A 13,998-nucleotide genomic window follows, 5' to 3' on the forward strand; every position below is an offset into this window, starting at 1 on the left:
TAAAACTAAAATTGTACTTAAGTCCAAGCAGACTGGAAAAAAGTGTACATACAATAGCATTCTCAACAATAAAGCAGATATCACACTTTGGATTAAATTATGTATTAGTAATTCCCTTTACATTTGAAATTTACATTTACAGAGAAATTATTTGAATGCCAGAGTAATTTAAAACATATTATTGCAATTTATAAATCATGACTTCAATAGACTACTTCAATTAATAAAATCAATCACGATCCCAAAGGCATTATATTCTACCAGACATAATTTCAAAATTATGAAAGCAACAAACCCAATCCAAGTCCAATCAATCAGTTTCATGAAATACGTGAAAAAAAATCATCTGTTTAGAAGCAAGCAGGGTTTGCCAGGTTCTTATTCAGGTTGGTCTCCGCAAGCAAAAGAAAATTTGAATAGGAAAAAAAAAAAAAATTGCAATCTTCAGATAAACAGCAATACAGCCCCTCTTTGTCACAATAAAATCTTGAACCAATATTAGCACGATCAGCATTCAGACTTTCAGTTAAGGTAATTACATGGTGTCCCAGCAAGTTTTATTTTCCTCATTATTATTATTATCCAGTTATTCACGTGTCCCTCACAACTAACCTATAATGATATCATTTGCTTCCATCCTGATGCCAATTCCTGTCTATTTCCATTGTTTAGACCTTTTGCATTTTCTCATCTTTAATGTATTTCCAATACCCTACCACCACAAAAGCACCAGCACCTTTTCATGTCCTTGTGGTCCTCCTGCACCATATACCCCTTCCTCCCCACAGCACCTCGCTGAACCTGCCAACTTGGCAAGAAACAGCACATACTCTGACTAATTTTCAACTACCAGCAAGCTACTTGGCCAGCTCTACCAGTACCACCTGCAGTGTCACACAGCTCAAATAGTCTGGGTAAGAGCTGAACTTCCCAAACCTTTCCTGCAGTGAAGACATCACATTTGAACATTTATCTTCCGCTCTGCTACCTTGAAACTTGAATACCGTAATGTATTCTTACACTCCTCTAGAAGCTACTAGAGAAGACCTGGCAGAAGTACAAGCAGTTACACTTTATGTCATTAAAAATCAAGGTAAAAATCTGTATCCTGCAGTCCAGTCTCCTAACTTAACCACACACATCTTGAAGTCTTCATTTTACACCACACACTGTGTTGTAATACTTGCAATGCTTTCAGCATTATTCAGCCACTCTCAGCACCATGCACCTGCAAGTCTATGCAACGGTAAAGTGAAGCACCTATAGATGTCAGTTTAGGCATCTCATGCAATATACGGTATTCATTCAAAACATGATCTCTTTGCCCTTTTTTTTTTTTTTTTGACCTTTACTAACACTGCCAGTGTTTGTTAAATACCGTGATAAAAAGAAAAGGGGAACTACTGAAATGTATCTTAACAGATTCAGAAATCAACTGGATACAAGCATAAAACTATTATAGTTAGTTGTGTCTGCTAAACAAAAGCAGGATTTCATTTCTCTATTGCTTGAAATTATCTTTTTTCTTTCTTTTTTTGCTTAAATACTGTGCTTTATGTTAAACCATCTCTTGTTAAGTCACACAGTTAGATACACAAAGTTTTAGTCAAATCTCATTTTATGTGGTGATATACACTTTCTAAAAATCTAAAACTTCAAGAGTTCGTTTATTCAGCACTGGCTATAGTCTTCTTATTTGCCCCATATTAATCTGAAACTGCTTCTGTCTTTTACATTCCTGAAATATCTTTTTGATATAGTAGGGTGCAAAGTTTAGTTTCTGTTTTATATAGGCATGTTCCTAATAGAGTTAAAAATACACTAAAAACTTTTAAACTGTATACATAAAATGTTTTATAAAGATAATACTCCATAAAAAAGTGAAAATGTAACTGAATAGTCATCAGATAATTTAACAGCCATGTGTATTAACATTATTTTAAGGGTTTCTTTATAAAGTGCAGAAAGAAAAATTAGTGATCCAACATATACATGCAAACCTGAAGAGTATAGTTGTTAGTATTTCAACTCCTGCAAACTAAGATAAAAATGTTTAAAGTCAGTTTCATTTCTTAAATTATTATCTTTCACAGTTTTCCATCTCTCTTTACAACATGCTGTCCTTCCATCACATTTTTGCCCAATACTCCACTTAAGAGAACAGACAGGATTTAATAAACTTTTTACCTGAGCTGACCAACTTATTTCATCATGACTACAAACTTCAATTAGCATTACGATAATAACCTCAAGGAATAGCATGACAGTCTACAGGAACAGTCAGAATTATAAGCTTTAGAAATATTTTCTGAGATCTAAACAGGCAAGTCTTAACTATTACAGAAGTTTTATCTCAGTTTTGTTACATGAAATTTTGAGCTTTTCAAACAAGCACAATCAAAAAATAATGAACAAGCTAGCCATAAAACTACTTATTTCATATTATCTGTTATCCCAAAACTTTTTATATGTTTTTCTTCTAAATCTAGTCCTGCTGTAAAGCAATCTGCTGTTTATGCAAGGTAATTTACATTGAAAACTATGATTAAAAGTTGTATTATTTCATTTTGTTAGCACCAAAAACATTAGTTGCAGCACCCTACACTATATATTAAAACCTAAAATACCAATAATTTGATGAAATAAAAAATAAGAAAAATATCTGAATACCTATGTAGTACTTCATCTCAGTGTCATGTTTGTTCATAAGCTCAAGCAGTCGCACTTCAATCTGGGCTTGGTTTAGGAAAGCTTTCTTATTTTTTATTATTTTTATAGCCACCCACTCCTGTTCCACTCGATCATAAGCCTTTACAACCTGAAAGAAAAAAGACAAACATGTAAGTCATCTCTCTGCTTCACTTTCCAAAATTCTGCAAAACCCTTTTTAAACATACCAGAAATTACAGAAGTTTTTTACAACTTTTGTTCTTTCCAGTTGATTTTCTTCCTAGATGCTACAACAAAACCACAACTGATAACATGGAGTTTATTGTAGTGACGTTGCAAAACAGAGCAAAGGCTTCACTGAGCTGGACTAAGGCAAGTATTGTACCCAAATGCAAGTAGTAAATCAACAAAAACAATATTGTAAAATGACTTGCAGAACACAAAATAAAATAAATAAAATAAAATAAAATAAAATAAAATAAAATAAAATAAAATAAAATAAAATAAAAGTTCCATAAAAGAAAAGCTCTATCCTCCTTCCAGACTTTTTCTTCAAGCCTTGGCTACAAATACCAATAGTAAAAACAAACTTTACTGTAAAGAATAGGTTATCCCTAGCATTAGACCACTGTTTTAAAACAAAAACCCAAAACAAATAGCTAAAAATGTGAAACGATGACAAAAGGCTGAAGATTTGCTCATTTGCAAAGCACATTAACAGTCTAAATATACTGAAGTATATTCAAACATTATATGTGGTAACAAGAAACAGCACAAAATACAAATGCCTTGAGCAGGCACTTCAGCATAGTAGAATTAAGAAAAAGGGAGCTGAATTTCAAAATGAAATAAGAATGGCACTTTAAATGATATGCATATTATCATTCACACAAATTACAGATTGCACAGCTGATATACATTACCTGTCCAAAGGATCCTTTGCCTATTAAGGAGTCAATTTCATAACGATCCATCCACTTCTCCCCATTTTTTACAATATAGTCATAGTTGTCATCATCATAGCCATCATTGTAAACTTTTCGCTCCTTTTTGTGACTGGAATCATCTCCTTGGCCCTGTTGATGCCGCCGTTTTTTTTTTGCATAGTAAACCTAAACATGAAAAGTATATTGCTTACTCAGTTACCTTTGCAAATACAGAGCTATATCAAGCCAGCTCTATTTCAAAAATGTTAGTGATTTGTATTGTGGATCCTTCAAATAAACAACTTCAAAAATGATATTACTCAAGATGGAGGGGGGGGGCAACAAGGGAGTGGGGGCAATAGGCTAGATTCTCTCTCTCCTTTGCTGTCCTACATGTAACAGAAACAAACTTTTTTTGGGACACAATGTAACAGGTATAGAAATACTTCTGTACTTTGCAGTCATTTTAAGCTCTAATAAAATAATATACAATTTCTTTAATGTACGGTCAAATGAGCAGTTCACTCTGCAAGAAAGAATCCAAAACAATGGCAGTAGAAGATGCAGTAAAATTGACAGAAAATGTACTTAATAACATAATTCAAACAACAAATTCATATCAATACACAAAACAAAGATAGCTGGAGCCATTACCTCATTAATATGCTTGTATGTTTTAATCAAATCTACGGAGAGTTTCCTCAAAGGAGCAGTAGCTGGATCACGGAAAGTTTGGGGCATTCGCCTCTGTAATATGATAATATTAGATATTAGAAATAAGCATCAACTTCAATTATATTTAATAACTTCAACAAATTGAGATAATCTTCACAGAAATGAGCTTTTTCATTGTAACATCTTTTTTATTTGAGCTGACAAAGAAAAGAAAGGCAAATACAGGAATCAAAGAAAATAACATTTAGTGCACTTACTTTTTAATACATATATTCAACAATAAATAAATAAATCCCAAGATGCCTACCTCTCCTCAGTATACCTAACAGGCTTAATCCCTATAAACAGTCTTCTTTAGTTAAAAATACGTCTCATTTGATAACACAGAGTAGTAACATGCTGACATTCCTGCTTTACCTCACGACTGATACATGGGCTGTAAGTGTATTTAATGTACAGCCGCATTCAAACCACAAATGGAAGTTAACGAGTATGCCTTCTGGAGAACTGTGGCAATTTGCCATATTAAAACTACATTAAATTCCAAACCAAGAAACTCAGGTCTAGTATGCTTCGCAGTATCAAGGCAATGATATTGCCTTGATTAGTCTAAAAAATTTAAAATAAATCCAAAGAAATCTAAAGCACGCTCACCAACACCATACCTACCAAGTTTAAACAACATCCCTGAAAAGGTGTGTATGTTGCTCAGTGGTGTTTCCTAACACTGACTACTTTTAAAACAAGAACATCTTCAACAGTAGTGTATTTTTGATATTGGCTTCCTAAAGAGATAGGACTTCTGTGTGAAACAGTTGTGTGCCTCTTTTTTCCTTGCTAACACATCCCATATAGCTTCTGGATCTACCAAACGACATCCATTCCTCCTTGGGACTTGTCTGAAATCTCTGAAAGACTAAGTTCCAAGTGTCAAGGTAGAGGCAGTTAGTGTCATCAGTGAAGAAAAATAAATAAATAAATAAATAAAAACTCTAAAGAAACCATGCCATTTGGCTAAAGCTGGCAAACCTGTTCAACATACACTTACTTAACAGCACAATTGTGCCACTAGACAAGCTCTGGCAACTCCTCTGTCTCACAGTGAGTGTCAGAAGGAGAGCTGGGACAGAGAGCAAGGGGTTTAGTCGGTGTGACTGGTCCCCTGTAGCCTGCCTCTCTCTGTTCCTTCTCTTCCCAATGACAAGAAACCACACAGCAAGTTCTGTTACTTGGCTTGTTTCACATGTTAAGCTCCTTTCATACCCAGTGCTAAGAGGTCTAGCCGAGTGCACACCACCACACTCAGCCATCCAGCTCTCATCTCACATCACCTCATCTCACACCAGCAAACATGCTTAGGCTCATAACTCTCCTCACTTCCAAGTGCTTAATCTCATCTGCTGCTTCCCATTACAGCTGAACTGATACTCAGCCTCCCGCAGAGCTGCGGAAAGAGCATAAGCTGTCAACAAAAATAATGAAACTGATTTATACATAAGTATTGCTGAACTAATAAAGGAACTGGAAAAGTACAACTGCTCCTCTGTCTTTTAAAGTACTGCTTAATACTCCTGACTGTGGCTGTGCAAATAGCTTTTTTTTATTTCCTTTTGCTCAAGAACCCAAAAAATAAATGAAATATGGTGAAGTGACCCAGAAAGGTTTTCACAAACAGATGTAATAAAGAGTCTGGGTATCTGAACCCAGGTACCCAGACAATGCCACACTAGAAAGTTAAGATCGCATTTTCTTCCTGTGGACAAGCAGATACAGAAATAACCTAAGAAAAACAAGAGAGAGAGCACAAGAGATTGAGAAGGAAGACGAATGAGCTCAAGAGCTAAAAAGAGCAAAAAAGCCAAGAGGCTGCCAGCCAACCTTACTGCATCTGTGCAAGGCTGGGACTCCCAACAGCTACAGGCTCAGCGGAGCCTGAACTGCAACTCCCAGTCCTGATGCACACCACCCAAAATATGTCTACATAACCTTTCTGCATCCATGCAAGACTGCTGACTTCCAGGCTTTCTGATTAGAGACTTTCTCAGAGAAAATGTAATGCAGTTAAACCTTCCTCAGGGACTTTTGACCCAAGCCACGTACGTCCTAGATGTTTGCTCAAATCCATTCACTTCTGGATGTGCCTCCTACCATCACTTTCCTTTCAGCAGCTTTAACAAATTAAGCCCTTAATTCATTTTGACTACAAGCCCGTGACCGTTCTGTATACATCAGGAAGGTCTGTTTTAAAATTTTCTAAACAAGCTATTTGACGTTTCCGAAATATTTGTGTTCCTTCCTCTCATCTGTCAAACAGATGTTAATCATGAAACAAATCACACCTAAATACAATCATTTTTGGTTCTTTTGCACCACATCACTAAACACCTCAACAGCATCTAGTCCTAATCACAACCATCACTGCCACAGGCTTGTGAAATGCAGGAATTTCCCTTAAATTTCTGAACTTGATTGAAAGAAATTATTGGAACATAGTAACATCCGTAGATTTTGCTGGTAAAAGAAACCGGTGCACAAATACTTGCAGAGACTACTCTCCCACCTAAGCTGATACGACCATCACAGTCCCCGGTACTGCAGGTTAGAGATTTGAGGAAATAGCCTCAGGACAGAAGAACTCACTAGTTCAGATCAACAATTCAGACATAAGATCACTCTACCTTGGAAAGGGAATTTGTACAAGAAATGTTCGTGTTTATCTTCTAATTTAGAAGTCAAATTTCCTTACTTAGGGAAAAAAAAAATCTAATCTCAATGCTAGGGGGAAAAAATAATACTTTAATGCTGTTCCCTAATCACAAATAATTAAAACTCTGCAGGCTACCTCTTATGCCGTTCATAGCCAGGATCCTGACTGAAAACTGTTCTTTTAATTGTGCGTTTAGACAATCATATATTTCTGAGGACTCACTTGACCCGTATGGACTTTATAACAGATATTAATTTGCTATTCTGGGTTCTTAAGAAAGTCTGGGTGAGAGAGGAGAGGGAGTTGACCTTTTCTTCCTGCCCTTGTTATACTGCAAAATTTTTAACATTCCCTTCTTCTTCCTCCAAGATTCTTCTTGAGATTCTTGCTCCGTTCTTTCCTGGTGATGTAGGATTATGGAACAAAGCTCTCATTATCCATTTTACACAGTAACACTTATAAATTCTTTATCATTGGGTAATAACAATTTCCCTCTTGGTTTTAAAGAACATTCAATGACAGAAAAAAAAAATCCTATTTTGCAAGCTCCAGTCTCTATCTGGTGGCCAGACAGCAACACTGCAGCCTCAGATCTTCCTGAAGATTGAACAAAATCAAAAGATATTTCAAGACTGAGAGACAAAAAACTACTTTAATTACAGTTACGTATGTCAGTAAATATCCACTGCATTCTGACTGGTCCACACTGATGCCTTCATAGCATTAGCACAGCTACCTGGAATGGCAGCATGATGAAAATTAAACTACAAGTAAGGAGCTGAAATTTGATTTTTCTTACCTGTTGAGAGCAACTTGTAACTAGTCTAAATAAGGAAGAATCAAATAAACACACAAAAAAGGCAACTAAGAACCCCATTTACATGTATTCACACCACTTTTGAGATAAAACATGCTTTAAAATAAACCCTGGCTTTTAATTAAAGTGTGTTATTTTACCTATAATAGTCTTTGAGATTTCCTGAATGAGGGAACAGACAACTTGCACTCTCTATGTATCATTTCTCTCTCTCTTTGGGCATATGCTTTGTTATCCAAAAACAGATGGCACTGCTTCTTGCAAAATGCATTTCATTTTGATTAAGGGGAATTATGAGCAGATATATATGTCCTGTTAATGGAATGCTCTAATTCATATATTAAACAAAACAAAACAACAAAAAAACCTACTAAGTTCATAGGGAGGGGGGGAAGGATTCTGGCTCTATACTGTACAAGTTTCATTTCACAAAAAGAAGAAATGAGACTTTATTCTATAAAGATTACAGTTGGAATTCTTGTTAGAAGTTATGACCTACATATTAAAGAACTGAACATGAACAGACCAGTCTCATCTCCTATGCCACTTGCTATTTAAAACTCTTCTTGCATCACAACAATATAAGATAGGAAGTTGACGCTAATCCCTTGTCATGGCAGACAGCCACATAATAGATGGTATCTCCAGAGGGTCAACAAAACAGATGTTGAGTTGATATAACCACGAGCCACTGTAACACTTTTCCAACTTCTCCATAACACATAATACACAGCAAACCAGATTTTTAGCAAAATGACTTAAGGCAAAAAAAAAAAAAAAAAAAAAAAAAAAAAAAGCATGTGCCAGAGGACTAGAGATATCCAGGACTTTTCAAAGTGACTATACTCGGAACTATGTGCAGGTAGGGACAGAATTTCCATCATTGATTTGTTCTGTATTTCCCTCCTTTTCTGGCTTCCTTCCCTAAATAAATGTGTTAATGGGTGAAAATAATAGTTAGCAGCCGGCAAGCTGTAAGTTAAATAACTACATAAAAATGGCAAGTGAAAAACGTTCATCTTCCAAGATTTTATACTGCCTGATTTGGCCCAACCATTTTCAAAAGAATAAAAAAGAGGGTGGTAGACAGAATTAGAGAAATGAGGGGGAAACAAGCAAACAAAAATGAAGTTCTTGTTGCCAGAACATAGAACTACTTCTAAACAAAAACCTGAGATAGAGGGAAAGTAAGGGAAATACTTTTACTGAAATGAAATGCATGCTCACATTCCTTACAGTCTCTGGTGAAGTCTGGCCATCACTAATAATTACGTTAATGATTAGGTAGCTGACGTAACTAAGAATTTGCTACTCCCTGCTTGAGCACATTAACTTTCTAATGATCTAGCTGTAATCAATAAAATCCCCATCCAACGATCTGGTCAGCAAAATCAAGAATTTTGCAGGTGGTAAGTGATCTCAGATACTTATACAAACAAAAATGTTTAGCTGTCAGCCTGACCTTTGAATCCCAGATGATTTGTGAAAGCTAAATTGCTGGAATTTGTTACCAAATTGTACCCAGGAATCTCAACTCAACTTCCTTATCAGGTAAATCAATTTTCTACTCTTTTGTACTTAACTGAAAAAAGTTTGGGGCAATCTGAGTATCCATGAAGATAAACATTGTCACAGCACAAAAGAAACACTTGTTTGAAGTTGTAAAAACTTTTAAGCTCTTATCTGTTATTAAGATCAGGCTACGTTGAACTCTCAAGATGCAACCAGTTCAGACAGGACAAAGAAATATTTCTGCTTCTTTCTGCTAAAGGAGGAAAGGTCCCAGAGATCTCATCTTTTCTATTCACTCCAGGCCACATCCTCTTACTGCTTTCCTGAAGCGGGCTCTGGCACTTGTCAGAGAGGTAAGACCACACAGCCAAGGGCAGGACCCCATCCTGCCAGCAGGCCCAGCATGCAGACAGAGAAAACCCTCACCATCCAGCAGTTTTTGGGAAGTAAGAGCCTTAAGCTTGACCACAGGGGTGGAGAAGAACAGAGCTGGAAGTATTTAACTGTAATTTAAACCTTGTAAATAAATGGAAAAACAAAGCAATCTGGTTGGCTTTGAAGTATATCTTCCTGTTATTTGTTCCTTGCCAAAGATGAGATGAGTAAGCTTCAGCCACCATAACCATTAAGCAATAGGTGTAAGAAAAGATAATGTAAATAATATTTTAAGGGTAACATATAACTAAACATTATTTATATAACTTTAGGATAAATTGTCATTACTGTTTCCTAACCTCTAATCTGCAACTGTGAATGATTCATAAAATACCAGAATACGGTCCGCAAGCCATTACAAATCAAAACACAAGCAGGACAGAGTGGGAATAAAAACAATGAATTAAAATTCAAGGACTAGCTTCCTCATTATCTGGTTATGAATGAAAATCATTACAAGAACTTGAACAAGAAAAAAAAAAAAGACTCAGTTGGCAATAAAATGAAAAAAAAAAAAAAAGAAAGAAAAGAAAAAGAAACATAAGGGAGATTATCGTCCAAGGGACCTGATGAGTTACATCCACAGGTCGCCAGGGAACTGGCAGAAGAAGTTGCTAAGCCACTGTCTGTGATATTTGAAAAGCCGTGGCTGTCCACTGAAGTTTCTGCTGACTGGAAAAGGGGGAAGATAACTCTCATTTTTAAAAACAGAAAAGCGAAAGATGACCAAGGGAAATACAGGACAGTCGATCTCACCTCTGTGCCTGTCAAGATCATGGAGCAGATCCTCCTGGAAAATATGCGAAGGCATATGGAAAATAAAGGTGACTGGAGACAGCCAACAAGGCTTCACTACGGGCAGACCGTGACACTGTCCCACATGAGATCCTTGTCTCTAAATTGGAGAGACATGGATTTGACAAATGGACCACTCAGTGGGTAAGGAACTGGCTGGATGGTTGCACTCCAAGAGTTGTGGTCAACGGCTCCATGTCCAGGTGAAGACCAGCGACAAGTGGTGTTCCTCAGGGGCCAATATTGGGACCACTGCTTTTTAACATCTTTGCTGGTGTCATGGACAGTGGGATCGAGTGCACCCTCAGCAAGTTTGCCCATGACACCAAGCTGAGTGGTGCGGTAGACATGCTGGAGGGAAGGGATGCCATCCAGAGGGACCTGGGCAGGCTGAGAGGTGGGGCTGTGTGAACCTCGTGAGGTTCAACAAGGCCAAGTGCAAGGCCCTGCACCTGGGCTGGGGCACTCCCAAACATGAACAGAGATGAGCAGAAAACAGATTATAGAGCAGTCCTGAGGAGAAGGTCCTGGGGGTGCTGGTTGACAGGAAGCTCAGCATGAGCCAGGCAATGTGGCTTTCTCCGGGGCTGCAAGCACAACCTGGGCTGCATCAGTGTGGCCAGCAGGGTGAGGGAGGTGATTCTCCCCCTCTGCTCTGCTCTCATAAGACCCCACCTGGAGCTCTGCGTTCAGCTCTGAGGTCCCCAGCACATGGGCCTGTTAGAATGAGTCCAGAGGATGGCCACAAGGAGGCTCGGAGGACTGGAGCACCTCTCTTATCAAGACAGGCTGAGAGGGTTGGGGTTGGTCAGCCTGGAGAAGAGAAGACTCCAGGGAAACCTTAGAGCAGCCTTCCAGGACTGAAAGAGGGCCTGTAAGAAACCTGGAGAAAGAATCTTTATCATCAGGGAGTACAGCGACAGACAAGGCATAATAGATTTAAACTAGAAAAGGGCAGGTTTAAAGTAGATTTAAGGAAGAAATTCTTTATTGTGAGCTGTGGCTGCCCCATCCCTGGAAGTGTTCAAGGCCAGGCTGGATGGGGCTTTGGACAACCTGGTCTGGTGAGAGGTGTGGATGTGTCCCTGCCCATGGCAGGGGGCTGGAATTAGATGGTCTTTAACATCCCTTCCAACCCAAACCATTCTACAGTTTTTTAATCTTTGCTATTTATCAAAATGACATTGCTTCCAGCATGTGCTGCTGTTCTAAATGCCAAAGCTAACAGCTACTTTAAGCAACTGACAAACATTACCCTTATCACCTGGCAGCAGTCTGAAGAAACTTATTTTCTAAGAGAAAATACTATATGCTGTTAAATATTTATTATCTATTTTACTATATATTCGTTCTATAAATTTTCAGGATCCCAAAAACAAGACTTTTTCCTGGGTTGTATTTTTAAGCGAGTCAGGTTTGTCAGGATTGGAAGGAAATACCCTGCTTACAAAATGCAGCAACCAGCCTTTTTGACGCGTGCATTCCCAACTCCTTCACTTCAAGACCCTCTCAAAGATACGCTGGGATGGCTCCTCAAATTATTTAACAGCCTTTTTACTCGGCGAGATCTGATTTTATTCGAACCATGGAGTATTTGGGAGAGGGGAGGGCAGGCTTCCCTCGCAGGAGACACCTGCACCACCCAAGGCTGGCAGTGCAGTGCTCGGCTCTGGCCAGCAGATGGTGGCCGGAGCTCGGGAAAGGATTTTGCCGGGCAGCCAGAGACCCCTGCTTCCCTTCCCTTCTCTTCTCTTCCCGGTGTGGCCAGCAAAAGGGCTGGCAGCTTGATGTCTCCACAGCGGGCATTTACACCCAAACCGGCTACATTTAGGATGCTGCAGCTGGTGGCACCGAAGCGGAGCCAGTCGCCTAGGCTGCTGGTCAGGGAATGGGGAAACTGAAGCTGAGCCCTAACTTCTTGTCTAACGGGGTGCAAGACATCGCATTAAAAGGATCTACGCTTTAAGAATTATCCTTCCCAGATCTGCTGAAAGTTGCCTTTTCCTTTCTGCTGTTTTTTACGGCAATTAAACAAACCTGTTAAGCCCTCTGCAACAGAAATTCAGCGCACTCCCTATTTAACACAGGGTCATTTTTGTTCTTGTATTTGTGCACAAGTGTAAGTCAAATTCTTTAAATCACATTTGCTGCCCAAATCAAAAACATGATCTCCTTTAACCATATGTACTTGAAAACTGACATATACCACCTTATGGTCTGAATTTTTGGGTAGACCTGTGTGAGGCCAGGAGCTGGACTCGATCCTTATGGGTCCCCCCTTCCAGCTCGGGATATTCTATGATTATGAGAGTAGAGTTTGCCATCACTAAAAGGCCAATCTGGTGTTCCAGGCTTTAATAACAGACGAGCACTTGACAACAGAAAGAACTAATGGCTGATGGTGGGATTCCAACAGAGGAACAAAGCAACTACACCAAGATGGTTCAAAAAATGATCTCTGCAAGAGTTGTTCATAAGTGACATATGCAGGACAGAGAAAAGCAAGCTGCAGACCATTCAAGGCAATACCACAAATAAAAAGGCTTTCTGTAGAAGAGTCATCAAGAAAGAATGTGTAAGATGTATGTACTGTTTACCCATGAAAACCTAGATGGTATGTAGATTTCATCCTGAGTTAAAGACCACATGATAGTGTTGTCCACGGCAGTGGATAAATGTAAGTACAAAACCTTCAACAATGGAGGTTCCCAGCTTTTATAAGAAGATACAAGAATAAGAGTTAGGTTTTAATCAAGATGAACTAGAACTGACAGCTAGACATCTAACAAAAGAGCTATGAAAAAGAACGAAGGAGAATTTTGCTTGCAGAGAGACAAGGTGTAGAGCAGATTATTTGAGTCACTAGAATAAATATGTTAGCTGAATTTGGATTTGCAGATGAGATTAACCAGAAACACATGCAAAGAGACATTGAGACACCCCCCACAAAAAAAAGGCCCATAGAGAACCTCCATAACTCTCTATGTGACATACTGGTAGGAGAATCACAAGAATTTGAAAAAAAAAAAACAAAAAAAACTTGTGAAAAACGAGAAGGCAGAAGACTTCAAGAAGTTGCCCATAATCAAAGTCCATGGAACTAAAAGCTACTTGCAAAGGATTAAAGGAGCTCAATTCATAGCTGCTTAGGCAGAGGACTATGAGGACTTCAATGCAGTTATAGTAAAATAGTAATACAGAAGCTGCAGTACAGGAAAAAAAAAAAACAGGATGGAACTGGAAAAAAAAAAAATCTAACATACTATTTATGTTGCAAAGACAACTTGATTGTCCTTACCTAAAGGTGACCAACTGATCATTTTTGCCAGAACCAATCACCACCTTTTCCCTAGTATTTACATCCACCTCTTGGTGGGCTGCATTTTTTTGGTCAACTACAATTCTTGGCTACTCTCTGAAAGCTATTCTTAAGCTTCCTATTATTCAACTACCATTTAAAG

At 38.2% G+C, this 13,998-nt stretch overlaps 1 protein-coding gene across 2 annotated transcripts in view; it reads right to left on the reverse strand.

The window, feature by feature from the left end:
* The window catches only part of DYRK1A (dual specificity tyrosine phosphorylation regulated kinase 1A), an 89,612-nt gene that overhangs the window by 10,691 nt on the left and 64,923 nt on the right, over positions 1 to 13,998 (reverse strand). For both annotated transcript variants that reach the window (XM_082777618.1, XM_082777619.1), the window contains exons 4-6: positions 4,251 to 4,343; positions 3,594 to 3,782; positions 2,671 to 2,818 (exon numbers count right to left, since the gene is read on the reverse strand). In XM_082777618.1, the coding sequence (XP_082633744.1) occupies positions 2,671 to 2,818; positions 3,594 to 3,782; positions 4,251 to 4,343 (430 nt within the window). The remainder of the gene's footprint in view (positions 1 to 2,670; positions 2,819 to 3,593; positions 3,783 to 4,250; positions 4,344 to 13,998) is intronic.

This window comes from Aythya marila (assembly GCF_965140915.1).
Source record: "Aythya marila genome assembly, chromosome: 1".
Classification (NCBI taxonomy): domain Eukaryota; kingdom Metazoa; phylum Chordata; class Aves; order Anseriformes; family Anatidae; genus Aythya; species Aythya marila.